This window comes from Heterodontus francisci, chromosome 8, assembly GCF_036365525.1.
Source record: "Heterodontus francisci isolate sHetFra1 chromosome 8, sHetFra1.hap1, whole genome shotgun sequence".
In the NCBI taxonomy this organism is placed as follows: Eukaryota; Metazoa; Chordata; class Chondrichthyes; order Heterodontiformes; family Heterodontidae; genus Heterodontus; species Heterodontus francisci.
In genome coordinates, this window is record NC_090378.1 from 82,514,956 (window position 1) to 82,530,074 (window position 15,119).

General features: G+C 49.6%; 3 protein-coding genes across 3 annotated transcripts in view; 2 read left to right on the plus strand and 1 right to left on the minus strand.

Moving 5' to 3' along the window:
• Positions 1–5,218, plus strand: part of dio1 (iodothyronine deiodinase 1) — an 11,107-nt gene extending 5,889 nt beyond the window's left edge. The window contains exon 4 of the mRNA XM_068037519.1: positions 1,862–5,218. Within this exon, the coding sequence (XP_067893620.1) occupies positions 1,862–1,927 (66 nt within the window). The 3' untranslated portion in view covers positions 1,928–5,218. The remainder of the gene's footprint in view (positions 1–1,861) is intronic.
• Positions 3,802–9,695, minus strand: hspb11 (heat shock protein, alpha-crystallin-related, b11). Its single transcript, XM_068037520.1, has 5 exons — positions 9,451–9,695; positions 6,134–6,240; positions 5,703–5,771; positions 5,547–5,590; positions 3,802–4,712 (listed from the first exon to the last, which is right to left on the minus strand). Exons 1-5 carry the CDS (start codon positions 9,543–9,545, stop codon positions 4,608–4,610), a joined length of 420 nt encoding a protein of 139 aa, XP_067893621.1. The 5' UTR covers positions 9,546–9,695; the 3' UTR covers positions 3,802–4,607.
• Positions 9,636–15,119, plus strand: part of lrrc42 (leucine rich repeat containing 42) — a 30,243-nt gene continuing 24,759 nt past the window's right edge. Inside the window, exon 1 of the mRNA XM_068037511.1 lies at positions 9,636–9,758. The gene's annotated coding sequence lies outside the window, so the exon portion shown is untranslated. The remainder of the gene's footprint in view (positions 9,759–15,119) is intronic.

The following is a 15,119-nucleotide window of genomic DNA, read 5'->3' on the forward strand; positions in this document are numbered from 1 at the left end:
GCTGTAATTTGACTACTGTAGAATTGTGCTTCTGGCCTGCTTGTTGTCTTGCTATGCTTTCAGTCTGTTTTCCTCAATCATAATATTCAAAAAAAAAAGAGTAAAAGCAGCAACAGACTCACAACTTTTAACTATTTTTATTATTTACCAAACTCCCATACCCTAAGAAACAAATAACTAGGGGCACAGCCATTCTTTGGACCTATTGCTTCAATCAAATATTGGTTATTCAGACAAATCCAGGTTAGATTATGATAACCAATGAGAGGAAGATGTACCCAAGGACTGGGATGGTCATGAGCCATGCAGACAAAAGTTGTAGGAATGATTAGAAGATGGGATCGGTAAATTTATAAATATATTTGTGGATTTAATTTTCTGAATTATTGAAGCTTTTAAATGTTACATATCTCTCCAAAAATATCATTCCTAGTGTATGTGGAGTTAGGTAGAATTTTGTTTGTGTTTGGAGAGAAAATAGAAATGTGGGGAATATTTTGGGAATAATGAAAGAAAAGAATAAAGTTGAAAGGAGAAAACATGACATTTAACCAGGGATTAAAAAGAAAATCAGCTCAATAGTCACCACATGGATGACAGACTCAGTTCAGAGGTTTTATAAAGCTTTGAATAAAAGCTGGGAGTTTGACCTTCAATCCACATTTAGCAGCATAATCAGCCTAATTAAACTAAAATGTAAATGAAACTACTGGCATAGATGACAAAGGAATGCTGGTTCTTAAAGCCTCTCTGAAAAACTAGCTTATACACAATATGTAGCTAAACAATTGTCGTGGTGAGTGGCATTCCTAAAATTAGCTGTATACACTCAAAATGTTCTATTGGAGCTGACCACAATCACGGAGTATATTGGTAATATGAGCCATAGGTTGTGTTTTTACTATTTTTATTTAAGATTTTATCATGAAAGGGAACATTGGCTGGAATTTTACACCCCTCAAAAGAGCGGGCTGCTGGCCAGGGTGGGGTAAATGGAGTGGGAGACTCCAGGAGGGGGGGGGGGGGGGGGGGCATTCCCGACCCGCTCCCGCCTCCTCCACTATTTTATGTGGGGCAGCAGCAAGAAATGGCCAACCTACCCGTCCTCCGCAACGGGGATTTTACGGTTGGCAGGCAGGCGGGCGGCCTAGGCCTCAGAAAAGCCGCCTGATAAAAGTAGGTGGCCTTCTGGGGGGGCTGCTCCTGATCGGGCTGCCCCCGATGCTTCTACTGCCCTCAACACCCAACATGCTAGCCACCCTCACAATCGACCTCCCCTTGTCTCACCAGGGCCCGACCGATTCCCCACCCCGCCCCGTGAGGCCCCAAAAACTTACCTGTTCTGTGGGGCTCCCTGACATCTTCAGTCTTCAGCTGAGTTGCAGTCCCAGCAGTGGCCGCTGCTCCCGGTGGCGCTGCTGGGACTAAGAGCTGCCGGCTTGCTGATTGGCCTCAATGAAGTGGAAGTCCTGCCCAAGACCAATTAAGGACCTGTGGACCATAAAATCTGGTCTGGATCCCCAGGCCCGGCGGAGACGGGATCACCACCGACTTTTCGGTCCGTGGATGGCTCCCCTCCGACACATGAAAATTCTAGCCATATAAGCTTAGAGCCAAAAAACAGGTAGTATTTTATTGTGTTGTATACTGGGGAGTTGTGGATACAGCAGGATAATCACCATCGATACAATGTCATGAATGAGAAGGTTAGAATAAGGTAGGTATTTGTTCTAGAGGAGGAGAGTACAGTCTCTCAAATTTGTTGTGTCACAGACAAGGCTAGTCAATGAATCATCAATCTTTGGCAAAGGGATGAAGAAACATCATCCATTTAACTAATAGTTTTCATTTTGTTTTACAGGGTGAAAGAGGACCTTGGGGGTATAAACCAGAAGAAGTACGATTAGTTTTGCAAAACCCAAGTTAAACCACTGGTGTAATCTTCAGAGGAAGCTTTCATAGGCACTCATATGAGCACATGAAATACATATAACCAAGTCAAAGAAGTTTTCTTTTCCATATTGATAATGATTTTTTCAGTTTTAAATTAGTAACTGGGATTTGATAATTTGAATATGGAAGAAAAACAACCTTGTATTTGGTTAATGCTTATTTTATGTTTTCATACCTATATAAATTGTAATAGGTCACTAAGGTTTAGCCTGTGAAAGCTAGGGCAGTAAATTCCACTTTTGGGTTTGGGCGGGGGGTGGAGAACAGGGTGCGTGAGAAAAAAATCACGGTACATGAACAATTTACACTCTAAAACATTCAGCACCAACAATACTAAAATAAAACCTGACAAAAAAGGCACATTATTCCAAAATGAACAAGATTCATACATTCCTGCAAGTTCCAATGCTAACCTGAAGTACTGTCCTTGTTCTCATTTTTCTGGACAGATCAATAGTTAAAGTGGGCTGAAATATTCTGGCCTTTGCATAACACAAAATACAATTTGTAACCCCTTGTTGCATTCTCCCTAGTTGGGCTAAGCAAAATTATTTAGTTTTTTTTTTAATGCTTATAGAAAACATATGGTTCCATCCTTATGGAATTATTTCACAAACTAACGAGTGAGTCAAAAGATTTGAAAATGGAGAAATTAAACCCTGATTCTGTGTTCTTGCATTGTTTACAGAATCATGTATTATATCCATAAAAGGATGTGGATATCATATTCCACATTCAGGAAAATTGTTATACTCCAAGAATCAGTTAATCTCTTTTAATGTTACACCGATAGTGTGAAGTTGTGATTTAGTGTGATCTCTGTAAAGTATTCCTTCAATGTATCATATAGCAGTAGTTATACTTAATCAATTTGAGAACTCTGAAGTTTAATCTATATACAGTGAGATTCCTTAATTCATTCAGTTGTTTAAAAATCATTTTTTATGTAGATGCAGTATTTGATTTTTCAGTCTGCTATTTGAACTATTTTAAATGAATATCTTCATTGAAGCAGTAATGAATCACATGAAACAGAACAGAAATTAGGCAAAGTGCTGAAAAAGGCTTTTGAACCATATAAAGTACAAAAGTAAAGAAAGCCTCCAAGAAAGCAAAGCATATGAGAGAATCAATTTAAATAAGTAATGAAAACAGCTTCAGAAAATCAGTGAATTTGACAAATCCTTTGGAATTCAAAAAGCACAATCACAGTTGAAGTTAATACTATCTGGAAAAATAATTGAATGATTCTACTTACTTATTTGAATTGATGCAACTTTTTGTTGTCTGATGAGATACAATTGGCGGAATTTAAATTCAATTAATTAGCAAGTTTAACTAATTACAAAATCTGCAATTGAAAGCTAGTCTCAGTAATAGTGCCATGAAATTATCATCAATTTTTGTAAAAACCCATCTAGTTCACTACTCCTTTAGGGAAGGAAATCTGCTGTCCTTACCTGGTCTGGCCTACATGTGACTCCAGACCCACAGCAATGTGGTTGATTCTTAATTGCCCTCAAATGGCCTAGCAAGCTACTCGGTTGTCAAGGGCAATTGGGGATGGGCAACAAATGCTGGCCTTGCCAGCAATGCCCACATCCCATGAAAGAATAAAACAATTCCCAACTAAATTGCTGAAATGCCACTACTGTCTGAAAAGGATATTAAAAGGCTTCTAATGTGACCAGGAATTAAACCAGATGAACAAATTAGGAAAGGCAGCTATATTTATCAACATGCCACAGTTCAGACGGGCTGAGTAATCACCCCCTTAAATTTTCCTTTAGCCACTGAAGTAAAAACTCATATGAAAGTATTGACAGTCTTGCCCTGCAGAAGTGTTGGCTGCTTTGACTAGCATCAATACTTGTGGAGTAGCCACTGTCTCCAATATCCAACCCTCACTACTGGAAAAGACAGACAGGTATTTGTTAGAGTTTCACAATTTTTTTTTTGAAATCCTGAACAGTAAAGTAATGACTCTAGTCAGATCCTGCTTTTCAAATTTGCAACATTAAGAACTGAAAATCGTGTAAGATTTAAAAGTCGTCATTTTATTCTTTATTTGTCAAGACCTATAATTCAGAGATATAGAATAAGTTCAGTCACTGCAAGTATAATGAATTAGCTATATTGTTTATGAAATTTACAGATAAAACCAGAGACAGCTGTGGCATGGTGGTCTGAAATATAGTTAAGAGCATGTAAATCAGTGGGATGAAGTTTTATATTCCCTATTAAATAATTACTATTCAATAACTGTTTTGGATATTTCCATTGTATTCAGTTGAAAAGACTATTTACCCTAAAGGGAACAGAACCTTTTTACTACATTTTATCCCCCAAATTGTTTTAAATATAAAAACCTATCCAATCTGTGTTGAAAGCTGTAAGCAAAATTGGAATGAATGTTTACAATTCAAAACATTGTGATGCACCATTCAGATTTTGATCAAAAATACTTTTGAGTTCCCAATGAAGACTGCGACAGTGTTGCAAAACAAAGAATTTATTCACAAGAATAACAATTCAATACTTAATGATGCTTTGTAACATATGGTGCAAAAATATTTACACCAGTAACATTGTACATACAGCCTCAATGTTTCACATTTTCAAGTCTGGTTTTGTAACACTTGTGCTGTATAGACTCAATCTGCCTCTGTACCTTCCACTGTCACCTTATGTACTGACACAAAGTGGTCGAAACCAGATTTGATGACAAATCGTAAATGTGTTGCGCTGGCTCCATCTTGCTGTATAGAGAACATACTTTGTAATTCACATTCTATTTTGCTTATTAAAAATTACTGCTCTCCCAGTAGCTTAGTTGGCAGAGGTGCTGCCCAGTGCATTATTGAGCCCCACAGGCCAGAAGATTCCAGTTTGATCCCTGTTTTGTGCTCAGTTAGCTAATTACAACCAGTGTAACAGAGGGACAGTACAATTGGCTTTGGTGTTTGTTAGGAAAAAGCTGCCAGAGTTCCTGCTCCTGTCCAGTGAATGCTACTAGAAAATACATGCATAGGATAAGAACAGAACAGGTCTCAGCTTGGACACTGGTCAATTCTGATGTATGAAGAATGTCTACTCAGGTTATACTGGAGGCTGCTCTCACCCAGAAAGATTCCGTCTTTGTGGAGAGATGGGGAAAAGTCAAACTCAAGGTGTGGAATTAATGAAATGGCAGCATTTCTATCACATATAATTTACAAGTCACAACACTATTTTTGCATAAGTAAAATCATATCTCAACATTGAAGATGTATATCCTTGTTTTATTTTACTCTCTAACTTAGCTGTAGTGCACCTTGCACTCCCAAAATACTGAATATTACTTTGAACTAGCTGTTCAAAGTTAGTAATGTGTACGTGCTACAACATTCCTTGAACTGTCTCCACTTTCCACTGCAGGAAGGTGCTGGCCCTTCACTCAGAACTTGCCTCAACAGCACTGTAGAGCTCAAGAACTTCAGCAGTATCTGGGAAATCAAACAACAATGGCACTGCTCTCTGGTGAGCTTCCTGCCTATAATCATTTCATACAGAGTAAAATATTACCCAAGTTTTTGTGAAAGATATGTACTTACTGTAAATTCTTCTATTTGAAGCTGTTCCTCAGAGCGCTCAAATTCTGGTAGAAAAGAGAACCACAAGATGAAAACTACCAGATAAATGGGAATAGAGTAGTTGTTTTCCACAGTATCCCTGGTGATTTCATTAAAATATTTATTAAATACACTTACCACCGTTAGTTAAAGGTTCGAAATCTACAGGATCTCTTGCAACACTTTTCTCAATACTAAGGTTGCGCACTGTAAAAGTGAATCAAGTAGAAACTTAAGACTTTTAGAAGATTTGTAATTATTTTAAGTACTTGGTGTCTTGCTGTATTCCAATCAACATTAGCAAGGTAAATATTTACATGTTTACTAATTTGCATTTACACTGAAATATATCTAGTAATGCCACCCACTCAAAACTGAATATTCACTCAAAACTGAATATTCACTCAAATGGATGAAGCTGAGGAAAAGTTCATGAGTAATTAAGGACTTTTTGTTCACTGCATTTCATTCTTTTATACATGTACAGAACTAGGCAAAATAGCCCTTTCATCATAGTAAATCCTTATTCTATTCAAATACTGTGATTTAATAAACAGCAAAAATCTTACCATTATAACAATGAATTTTCATCGAGCTAATTTTTATAAGATTAGCAAAACTTAGGATAAATTCTTGTGGGAACATTCCTGTTGTGATCCAAAATGTTTCTGTATTACTGTAAGCAAAAGTATAAGAAATCTTAAGATAGTTCAGAGAGTTGGCATTTTTGTTCAATTTTCATCCCTCTTTTCTGATCAATATTGGATTAGTTTCACAGATAGCAGCCACACTTTGGTCCTTGTCGAAGTGGGCATTTTCCATGTCTGAGCCTGGACAAAAATGACTTGCATTTATATAGCACCTTGAATGTAGTAAAACATTAGTTAGTTAGGAATGGAAAAGGAATTCAAAGTTTCTGCTCCAACTTCTGGTAGCGATATGGGAAATTTGAAGTTCTCACTGATTTCAATTATTGCTAGCTCTGGGTGGGGGCCACAACACAGCCTGTGGCAAAGCCCTGAGTGACAGATCGCAACTTCTGGATTGCGCTACATCCTAAAGTTGTGGTTAGTTTCAGAGGGGTAAAGACAGGGAACACTAACAGTTTGTTGTCAAACCGCACCCCCCACCCTCAACCCTTGCATAATCTGAGCAATTATTTCCAAATACCTCCATGGCCTCGTCCCACCCTGTCTCTGTAATCTCCTCCAGCTCCACAATCCTCCAACACTTCTGAATTCATCTAATTCCGGTCTTTTGAGCACCCCCAATTTTAATCACTCCACCATTGTGCCTTTTATTGCCTAGGATCTAAACTCCGGAATTCCCTCCTTTAAGATGCTCCTTAAAATCTACCTGTTTGAAAGCCTTTAGTCACCTGCCTGACTAACTATGTAGCCTGGAGTCAAATGTTGAGAACATAAGAAATAGGAGGAAGAGTAGGTCATTTGGCCCCTCAAGCCAGCTCCACCATTCAATAAGAACATGGCTGATCTGATTGTGATCTTAACTTTCCTGCCTGCTCCCCATAACCCTTTACTCCCTTGCTGATCTGAATATGGCCTCAACTCCATGCTCCTTTCTGCCCCCGATAACACTTGTCTATCAAGAATCTATGTAACTCAGCCTTGAATATATTAAATGACCCAGCCTCCGCTGCTCTCGGGGGTAGAGAATTTCAAAGATTAACAACCCTGAGAAGAAATTCCTCCTCATCTTCATTTTAAATGGGAGGCCGCCTACCTCCCATTGAAACTGTGCCTCCTAGTTCTCAGCATCTACCCTGTCAAGCCCCTCAGAATTTTATATGTTACAATAACACCTTTCATTCTTCTAAACTCCAAGTATAGGCCCAACCATTCCTCATAAGGCAACCCCTTCATCCCAGAAGTGAACCTCTGAACTGTCTCCAATGCAAGTATATGCCTCCTTAAATAAGGAGACCAAAACTGTATGCAGTACTCTAGGTGCACTCCTACCAGTGTCCTGTACGGTTGTAGCAAGACTTCCCTGCTTTTATACTCCATCCCCCTTTGCAATAAAGGCCAACATTCCATTTGCCTTCCTAATTACTTGCTGTACCTGCACGCTAACCTTTTCTGATTCATGTACAAGGACCCCAGATCCCTCTGTCCTGCAGCATTCTGCAGTCTCTCAATTTAAATAACATTCTGCTTTTCTATTCTTCCCACCAAAGTTGACAACCTCATATTTTCTCACATTATGCTCCATCTGCCACATTTTTGCCCACTCACTTTACCTATCTATATCTCTTTGCAGACTCTTTGTGTCCTCCTCACAACTTGCTTCCCTACTTACCTTTGTATCAGCAAATTTGGCAACAATACACTCAGTCCCGTCATCCAAGTCATTAATATAGGTTGTAAATATCTGAGGCCCCAGTACTGATCCCTGTGGCACTCCACTAGTTAAGGGTTTTCGGCCTGAAAATGCCCCATTTATTCCAACTCTTTGTTTCCTGTAAGTTAGCTAATCCTCTATCCGTGCTAATATATTACCCCAACACCATGAGCTATCGTCTTGTGCAGTAACCTTTTACGTGGCACCTTATCCCAGAGTTGTTACAGTGCAGAAGGTGGCCATGTTCATGCCAGCTCTCCGAAAGAGCAATTCACTTAGCGCCATTATCCTGCCTTCTCCCTGTAACCCTGCACATTCTTCCTTCTCATGTAACAGTCTAATTCCCTTTTGAATGCTTCAATTGAAGCCGCCTCCACCACACTCTCGGGCACTACATTCCAGACCTTAACCGCAGTGGTTAGCACCGCAGCCTCACAGCTCCAGCGACCTGGGTTCAATTCTGGGTACTGCCTGTGTGGAGTCTGCAAGTTCTCCCTGTGTCTGTGTGGGTTTTCTCCGGGTGCTCCGGTTTCCTCCCACAAGCCAAAAGACTTGCAGGTTGTTAAGTAAATTGGCCATTATAAATTGCCCCTAGTATAGGTAGGTGATGGGAAATATAGGGACAGGTGGGGATGTGGTAGGAATATGGGATTAGTGTAGGATTAGTATAAAATGGGTGGTTGATGGTCGGCACAGACTCGGTGGGCCGAAGGGCCTGTTTCAGTGCTGTATCTCTAAACTAAACTAATCACTGCGTGAAAAAGTTTATCATGTCACTTTTGCTTCTCTTGCCAATTACTTTAAATCTGTGTCCTCTCGTTCTTGATCCTTTCACAAGTGGGAACAGTTTCTCCCTATCTGCTCTGTCCAGACCCTTCATGATTTTGAATACCTCTATCAAAACCCCTCTCTGCCTTCTCTTCAAGGAAAACAGTCCTAACTTCTCCAATCAATCTTCATAACTTAAGTATCAAATGCCTTTTGGAAATCCAAATACCCCACTGGTATCCCTTTATCCAGCCTGTTTGTTACATCCTCAAAGAACTCTAATAAATTTGTCAAATACAATTTTCCTTTCATAAAACTATGTTGACTCTGTCTGATTGCATTAAGATTTTCTCAATGTCCTGCTATGACTTCCTTAATAATGGATTCCAGCATTTTCCCAGTGACATTTGTTAGGCTAATTGGTGTAACGTTTCCTGTCTCTGTCTCCGTCCTTTCTTGAATAGAGGTGTTACATTTGTTTTTTTTCCAATCCGATGAGAACTTTCCAGAATCTTGTTTTATAATGCTCCTGGGAAGCGCCTGGGGACTTTTACAATGTTAAAGCGCTATTTACATGCAAGTTGTTATCTGGAGGTTGTTTGACAGGCCACAGGCTAAGGTGAGGGAAGCCATCACCCGGTTCATAAGACTGACACCCTGGATACAGCCTGCGCCCCAGACCCGGGGCGACTGCTCTTGCCGGACACCCAGCCTGCAGGTAACCGCACCGGCGACAGAGACAGGCCCGGCTCCTCACCCGTCAATGATATTCTCCGGCGGATGTTTCTCATCCACAGACGCCGCCAACACAACCTGTGTTCCCGCAACCGTCAATCCAAAATCCCGCTTCATGTCGGCCTCTTCGTTACCACAACAAGAAGTCTTTTCCAGTCCTCCAATAACCCTTCCCCTGTGTCCGATTTACACTTCCGGTCCTTTCCATAACCTTCCCCCGTGTGTCCGGTTTATGGTTCCGGTTTCATGAACTGCCGGAGGCAGGAGCGTTGGTAATTCATGAGGAATCCTTGTGGCTTTCCGGCCGGTGGTAGTTGGCAGCTGGTGAAGGTAAGTGTTGAACTTAGGTTGGCGACTGTGGAGAGATTAAAGAGGAGAGAATGGACTCTCATTCAGCTACGCCCCCTCCCAGCCCTGGGGCCTCCTTATAAAGATGTGATACGGAGCCACTAGTGAGAGCTGGTCGAGTCTACTGTGGAGGAGTCTTAACTCTGTATTTATCCAGTGCATTGCTCAGCTGATGAAAGGTTAACTCTATTTCTCTCCACAGATGCTGTTTGACCTACTGAGTGTTTCCAGCATTTTCTGATTTTGTTTCAGAGTTACAGCATTTGCAGTATTTTGCTTTTGGTTTGCTCGACTAATTGTTTTATGGGCCCATGCCAAAGTCTCTTGCCTTGTCACTGACTCTATCCTTCTCCCTGCTCCTCCCTTAGACTGAAACAGACTGTATACAATCTTGCCATCCTGCTCAATCTGAAGCTGAGCTTCAAACTCTATAGGCCATCCATCACTAAGACCACTTATTTCTACCCTCATATTGTTGTCTACTTCCGCAACTGCTAAAATAAAAGCAAAATACTGCAGATGCTGGAAATCTGAAATAAAAACAAAAAATGCTGGCAATACTCAGCAGGTCTGGCAGCTTCTGTGGAGAGAAAGCAGAGTTAACGTTTCAGGTCAGTGACCTTTCATCAGAACTAGCAAACGTTAGAAATGTAATAGGTTTTAAGCAAATAAAGCGGAGGTGGGCAAAAGATAACACAAGGGAAGGTGTTGATAGGACAGAGGGTCACTGAGAATAACTGACCAGAAGGTCATGTCTTTCACCGCACCATTGAAAGACAAAGCGTTAGTTTAGTTTAGAGATACAGCACTGAAACAGGCCCTTTGGCCCACCGAGACTGTGCCGACCATCAACCACCCATTTATACTAATCCTACACTAATTCCATATTCCTACCACATCCCCACCTGTCCCTATATTTCCCTACCACCTACCTATACTAGGGGCAATTTATAATGACCAATTTACCTATCAACCAGCAAGTCTTTGGCATGTGGGAGGAAACTGGAGCACCCGGAGGAAGCCCACACAGTCACAGGGAGAACATGCAAACTCCACACAGCCAGCACCCAGGATTGAACCCGGGTCGCTGGAGCTGTGAGGCTGCGGTGCTAGCCACTGTGAGGGGGTTGGGGTAAGAGGGGGGAAGAGGGGTTGGGGTAAGAGGGGGGAAGAGGGGTTGGGGTAAGAGGGGGGAAGAGGGGTTGGTGGTAAGAGGGGGTGGGGTGAGGGGGGTAAGAGGGGGTGGGGTGAGGGGGGTAAGAGGGGGTGGGGTGAGGGGGGTAAGAGGGGTGGGGTGAGGGGGGTAAGAGGGGGTGGGGTGAGGGGGAAGAGGGGTTGGGGTAAGAGGGGGTAAGAGGGGTTGGTGGTAAGAGGGGGTAAGAGGGGTTGGTGGTAAGAGGGGGTGGGGTGAGGGGGGTAAGAGGGGGTGGGGTGAGGGGGGTAAGAGGGGGTGGGGTGAGGGGGGTAAGAGGGGGTGGGGTGAGGGGGGTAAGAGGTGGTGGGTGGGGTGAGGGGGGTAAGAGGTGGTGGGTGGGGTGAGGGGGGGAAGAGTGGGTGAGGGGGGGAAGAGTGGGTGAGGGGGGAAGAGTGGGTGAGGGGGGGGAAGAGTGGGTGGGGGGGGTGAGGGGGGGGAAGAGTGGGTGGGGGGGGTGAGGGGGGGGAAGAGTGGGTGGGGGGGGTGAGGGGGGGGAAGAGTGGGTGGGGGGGGTGAGGGGGGGAAGAGTGGGTGGGGGGGGTGAGGGGGGGAAGAGTGGGTGGGGGGGGGGTGAGGGGGGAAGAGTGGGTGGGGGGGGTGGGGGGGGGGTGAGGGGGGAAGAGTGGGTGGGGGGGTGAGGGGGGGGAAGGGGGGGTGAGGGGGGGGAAGAGGGGGTGAGGGGGAAGAGGGGGTGGGGGGAAGAGTGGGAAGAGGGGGTGAGGGGGAAGAGGGGGTGGGGGGAAGAGTGGGTGAGGGGGGGAAGAGGGGGTGGGGGGGGTGAGGGGGGGAAGAGGGGGTGGGGTGGGGGGGGAAGAGGGGGTGGGGTGGGGGGGAAGAGGGGGTGGGGTGGGGGGGAAGAGGGGGTGAGGGGGGGGGAAGAGGGGGTGGGGGGGTGAGGGGGGGGAAGAGGGGGTGGGGTGGGGGGGGTGAAGAGGGGGTGAGGGGGGGGGAAGAGGGGGTGGGGTGGGGGGGGTGAGGGGGGGAAGAGGGGGTGGGTGGGGTGAGGGGGGGGAAGAGGGGGGGGAAGAGGGGGGGGGTGAGGGGGGTAAGAGGGGGTGGGGTGAAGGGGGGGAAGAGTGGGTAAGAGGGGGTGGGGTGAAGGGGGGGAAGAGTGGGTGGGGTGGGGTGAGGGGGGAAAGCGGGGGTGGGGGGAAAGCGGGGGTGGGGGGAAAGCGGGGGTGGGGTGAGGGGGGAAAGCGGGGGTGGGGTGAGGGGGGGAAGAGGGGGTGGGTGGGGTGAGGGGGGGAAGAGGGAGGAAGAGGGGGTGGGTGGGGTGAGGGGGGAAGAGGGGGTGGGTGGGGTGAGGGGGGGAAGAGGGGGTGGGTGGGGTGAGGGGGGGGAAGAGGGGGTGGGTGGGGTGAGGGGGGGGAAGAGGGGGTGGGTGGGGTGAGGGGGGGGAAGAGGGGGTGGGTGGGGTGAGGGGGGGGAAGAGGGGGTGGGTGGGGTGAGGGGGGGGAAGAGGGGGTGGGTGGGGTGAGGGGGGGGAAGAGGGGGTGGGTGAGGGGGGGAAGAGGGGGTGGGTGAGGGGGGGAAGAGGGGGTGGGTGAGGGGGGGAAGAGGGGGTGGGTGAGGGGGGAAGAGGGGGTGGGTGTGGGGGGGGAAGAGGGGGTGGGTGAGGGGGGGAAGAGGGGGTGGGTGAGGGGGGTAAGAGGGGGTGGGTGAGGGGGGTAAGAGGGGGTGGGGTGAGGGGGGGAAGGGTGGGGTAAGAGGGGGTGGGGTGAGGGGGGAAGGGTGGGGTAAGGGGTGGGGTGAGGGGGGGAAGGGTGGGGTAAGAGGGGGTGGGGTGAGGGGGGGAAGGGTGGGGTGAGGGGGGAAGAGGGTGAGGGGGGAAGAGGGTGAGGGGTGGGGTGAGGGGGGAAGTGGGGGTGGGGTGAGGGGGGAAGAGGGGGTGGGGTGAGGGGGGAAGAGGGGGTGGGGTGAGGGGGGAAGAGTGGGGAAAGCGGGGGTGGGGTGAGGGGGAAAGCGGGGGTGGGGTGAGGGGGGGAAGACGGGGGTGGGGTGGTAAGATGGGGTGGGGTGAGGGGGGGTGGGGTGAGGGGGGGTGGGGTGGGAAATAGGGGGTGGGGTGAGGGGGGGGAAGAGGGGGTGAGGGGGGGAAGAGGGGGGGAAGAGGGGGAGGGGGGGAAGAGGGGGAGGGGGGAAGAGGGGGGGAAGAGGGGGGGAAGAGGGGGTGGGGGGGAAGAGGGGGGGAAGAGGGGGTGGGTGGTGTGAGGGGGGGAAGAGGGGGTGGGTGGGGGTGAGGGGGGGAAGAGGGGGTGAGGGGGGGAAGAGGGGGTGAGGGGGGGAAGAGGGGGTGGGTGGGTGGGGGAAGAGGGGGGTGGGTGGGGTGGGGAAGAGGGGGTGGGTGGGGTGAGGGGGGGAAGAGGGGGTGAGGGGGGAAGAGGGGGTGGGGGGTGAGGGGGGTAAGAGGGGGTGGGGGGGTAAGAGGGGGTGGGGTGAGGGGGGAAGAGTGGGGAAGAGGGGGTGGGGTGAGGGGGGAAGAGTGGGGAAGAGGGTGAGGGGTGTGGGGGGAAGAGGGTGAGGGGTGAGGGGGGGAAGAGGGTGAGGGGGGGAAGAGGGGGTGGGGTGAGGGGGGAGAGGGGGTGGGGGTGAGGGGGAAGAGGGGATGGGGTGAGGGGGGGAAGTGGGGGAAAGCGGGGGTGGGGTGAGGGGGGAAAGCGGGGGTGGGGTGAGGGGGGGAAGACGGGGTGGGGTGGTAAGATGGGGTGGGGTGAGGGGGGGTGGGGTGGGAAAGAGGGGGTGGGGTGAGGGGGGAAGAGGGGGTGAGGGGGGTAAGAGGGGGTGGGGGGGTGAGGGGGGTAAGAGGGGGTGGGGGGGAAGAGGGGGTGGGTGGGGTGAGGGGGGGAAGTGGGGGTGAGGGGGGGAAGAGGGGGGTGGGGGGGTGAGGGGGGTAAGAGGGGGTGGGGGGGGTATGAGGGGGGTGGGGTGAGGGGGGGAAGAGTGGGGAAGAGTGGGGAAGAGGGGGTGGGGTGAGGGGGGAAGAGTGGGGGAAGAGGGGGTGGGGTGAGGGGGGAAGAGTGGGGAAGAGGGGGTGGGGTGAGGGGGGAAGAGTGGGGAAGAGGGGGTGGGGTGAGGGGGGAGAGTGGGGAGAGGGGGTGGGGGTGAGGGGGGGAGAGTGGGGTGGGGAAGAGGGGGTGGGGTGAGTGGGGAAGAGGGGGTGGGGTGAGGGGGGAAGAGGGGGTGGGGAAGAGGGGGTGGGGTGAGTGGGGAAGAGGGGGTGGGGTGAGGGGGGAAGAGGGGGTGGGGTGAGGGGGGAAGAGTGGGGAAGTGGGGTGAGGGGGGGAAGAGGGGGTGGGGTGAGGGGGGAAGAGGGGGTGGGGTGAGGGGGGAAGAGTGGGGAAAGCGGGGGGTGGGGTGAGGGGGGGAAGACGGGGTGGGGTGAGGGGGGTAAGAGGGGGTGGGGTGGGGGGGTAAGAGGGGGTGGGGTGGGGGGGGTAAGATGGGGTGGGGTGGGTGGGGTGAGGGGGTGGAGGGGTAAGTGGGGGTGGGGTGAGGGGGGGTAAGAGGGGGTGGGGTGAGGGGGGGAAGAGGGGGGGAAGAGTGGGGAAGAGGGGGTGGGGGGGAGAGTGGGGAAGAGGGGGTGGGGTGAGGGGGGAAGAGGGGGTGGGGTGTGGGGGGGGAAGAGGGGGTGGGGTGAGGGGGGGAAGAGGGGGTGGGGTGTGGGGGGGAAGAGTGGGGAGAGGGTGAGGGGGGAAGAGGGGGTGGGGTGAGTGGGGAGGGGGGAAGAGTGGGGAAGAGGGGTTGGGGTGAGGGGGGAAGAGTGGGGGAAGAGGGGGTGTGGTGGGGGGGAAGAGGGGGGTGTGGTGGGGGGGAAGAGGGGGTGTGGTGGGGGGGGGAAGAGGGGGTGTGGTGGGGTGAGGGGGGGTAAGAGGGGGTGGGGGGTAAGAGGGGGTGGGGTGAGGGGGTAAGAGGGTGAGGGGTGAGGGGGTAAGAGGGGGGGTGGCGGGGGGGAGAGGGGGAGGGGTGGGGGAAGAGGGGGGGAAGAGGGGGGGTGGGGTGGGGGGGGGAAGAGGGGGTGGGGTGGGGGGGGAAGAGTGGGGGAAGAGGGGGTGGGGTGGGGGGGGAAGAGGGGGTGGGGTGGGGGGGGGAAGAGTGGGGGAAGAGGGGGTGGGGTGGGGGGGGAAGAGTGGGGGAAGAGGGGGTGGGGT